This window comes from Corvus brachyrhynchos, unplaced genomic scaffold, assembly GCF_000691975.1.
Source record: "Corvus brachyrhynchos isolate BGI_N302 unplaced genomic scaffold, ASM69197v1 scaffold325, whole genome shotgun sequence".
NCBI classification, from domain to species: Eukaryota; Metazoa; Chordata; class Aves; order Passeriformes; family Corvidae; genus Corvus; species Corvus brachyrhynchos.
Genome location: NW_008238356.1, coordinates 1009774 through 1011368, shown reverse-complemented (window position 1 = coordinate 1011368; position 1595 = coordinate 1009774). Strand labels below are relative to the sequence as shown.

At 41.7% G+C, this 1595-nt stretch overlaps 1 protein-coding gene across 1 annotated transcript in view; it reads right to left on the bottom strand.

Moving 5' to 3' along the window:
* Positions 1-1308, bottom strand: part of PRRC1 (proline rich coiled-coil 1) — a 17563-nt gene extending 16255 nt beyond the window's left edge. Inside the window, exon 1 of the mRNA XM_008634635.2 lies at positions 1173-1308. Coding sequence (XP_008632857.1) covers positions 1173-1266 — 94 coding nt within the window. The 5' untranslated portion in view covers positions 1267-1308. The remainder of the gene's footprint in view (positions 1-1172) is intronic.
* Between the last annotated feature and the right edge of the window lie 287 nt (positions 1309-1595).

Here is a 1595-nt window from a genome sequence, read left to right as displayed (position 1 = left end):
CTGCCACTGGTGACCAGCAAACCTCTGTGTCATATAAAAAATGAAAAAGATCTTTCATTGCCACATCTCAGTACAAAATACTGTAAAAAAATCTACTATTTAAAGGCTATTTTTATAAAATTAACCTCATTGATAACATCCTGTAGCACTTTATGCACTTCTGGCTCTGGCTCCTTGTGCTTGTCTATGAATGAGGTAGTGAATGTATTCCATGTGTGGCAACATCTCTGCAACCCTTCTCCAGAATCCACTTTTATCCTAGATAAAGGAATTGCTCCATCAGAGGTTACACTTCCACAGTTTTAATTTTAAAAATTGCTTTTATTATAGAACTCCTTTAATGTTGTGGGCAGATCTTCTCTGTATATTCCTCTTTTAGCATTTGACAAGACAGACCGCACAAGTCTGACTCAACACCACCACATGTGCCAAAAAGTTCAATACCTGGTCTTCAAATATGGTATCCAGAATCTTGAAAAAATTGGGAGAAGCGCTCTGATTACCATCCAAAGGTGAGATCTTAGAGGATTTTCCAATATCTAAAGGGGCTACAAGAGAGATGGAGGGACTTTTCACAGGGAATGGCTTTAAACTGGATGGGGGCAGGTTCAGATCAGACACTACAAAGAATTCTTCCCTGGGAGGGTGGGCAGGCCCTGGCACAGGGTGCCCAGAGCAGCTGTGGCTGCCCCTGGATCCCTGGCAGTGCCCAAGGCCAGGCTGGATGGGGCTTGGAGCAGCCTGGGATACTGGAAGGTGTCCCTGCCCACAGCAGGGGGTGGCACAAAATTATCTTTAAGGTCCTTTCCCACCCAAACCATTCTGGGATTCTGTGAGTATTAAAACACAAGGGATTATTCAGGTTTACCACTCTCCCCTAAAGGACTGTAAATCTGTTTTAACTCCCTCCTGTGCTGCCCTATGCACTGTAGTGGATGGTATTATTCCCCTGCATCCTTAAAAAATGAAAGTGCATCCACATCCCTTCCTAAAATAGTTTAAAAAAACAAAAGTTTAAAATATTCTGTGTGATATCAGATGTATTACAAATAAGGAGCACAATTAAGAAACAATTTAAATCTTTCTAATTAGCCTGGAGAAGAGAACTGCAATTATGCTGATTGCAACTGTTTTTGTAGTGCTTCAAAAGACAAGAATAAACGTTTCTGTACCTAATGTGACAGGTGTAGCAGCAGCAGCCACCCCTGCTGTGCTTGGAGGGGGTGTGCCAGGTGGAGTCGTCTCTATCCCACTCTCTTCCATCATTTTCCTTCAACTACAAAAAAGCTGTGAGGGAAAAACAAATATAAAGTGCATCTTGAGAAACAAGGGAAAAGATTTTAAGTGAGCGTGCAAAGGCCACAACAGAGTTATTTACATTCCTCAACAGAGGAGGTAATTCAAATGCCAACTCTAGAAAAAAAAAGAAAGCCACTGACTTATCTCAAGTACAAAATTATCCAGTGAGTCCCTTTTCTCCTGTACCTTCCCTTTACTTTTAGTATGGTGATAATACCTCAAACTCCAAGACTCTTTCTAAAAACCTTACTGTGCCTGCCCAGCTACTGCTTCCAAAATATACTGGTGGTACTCGG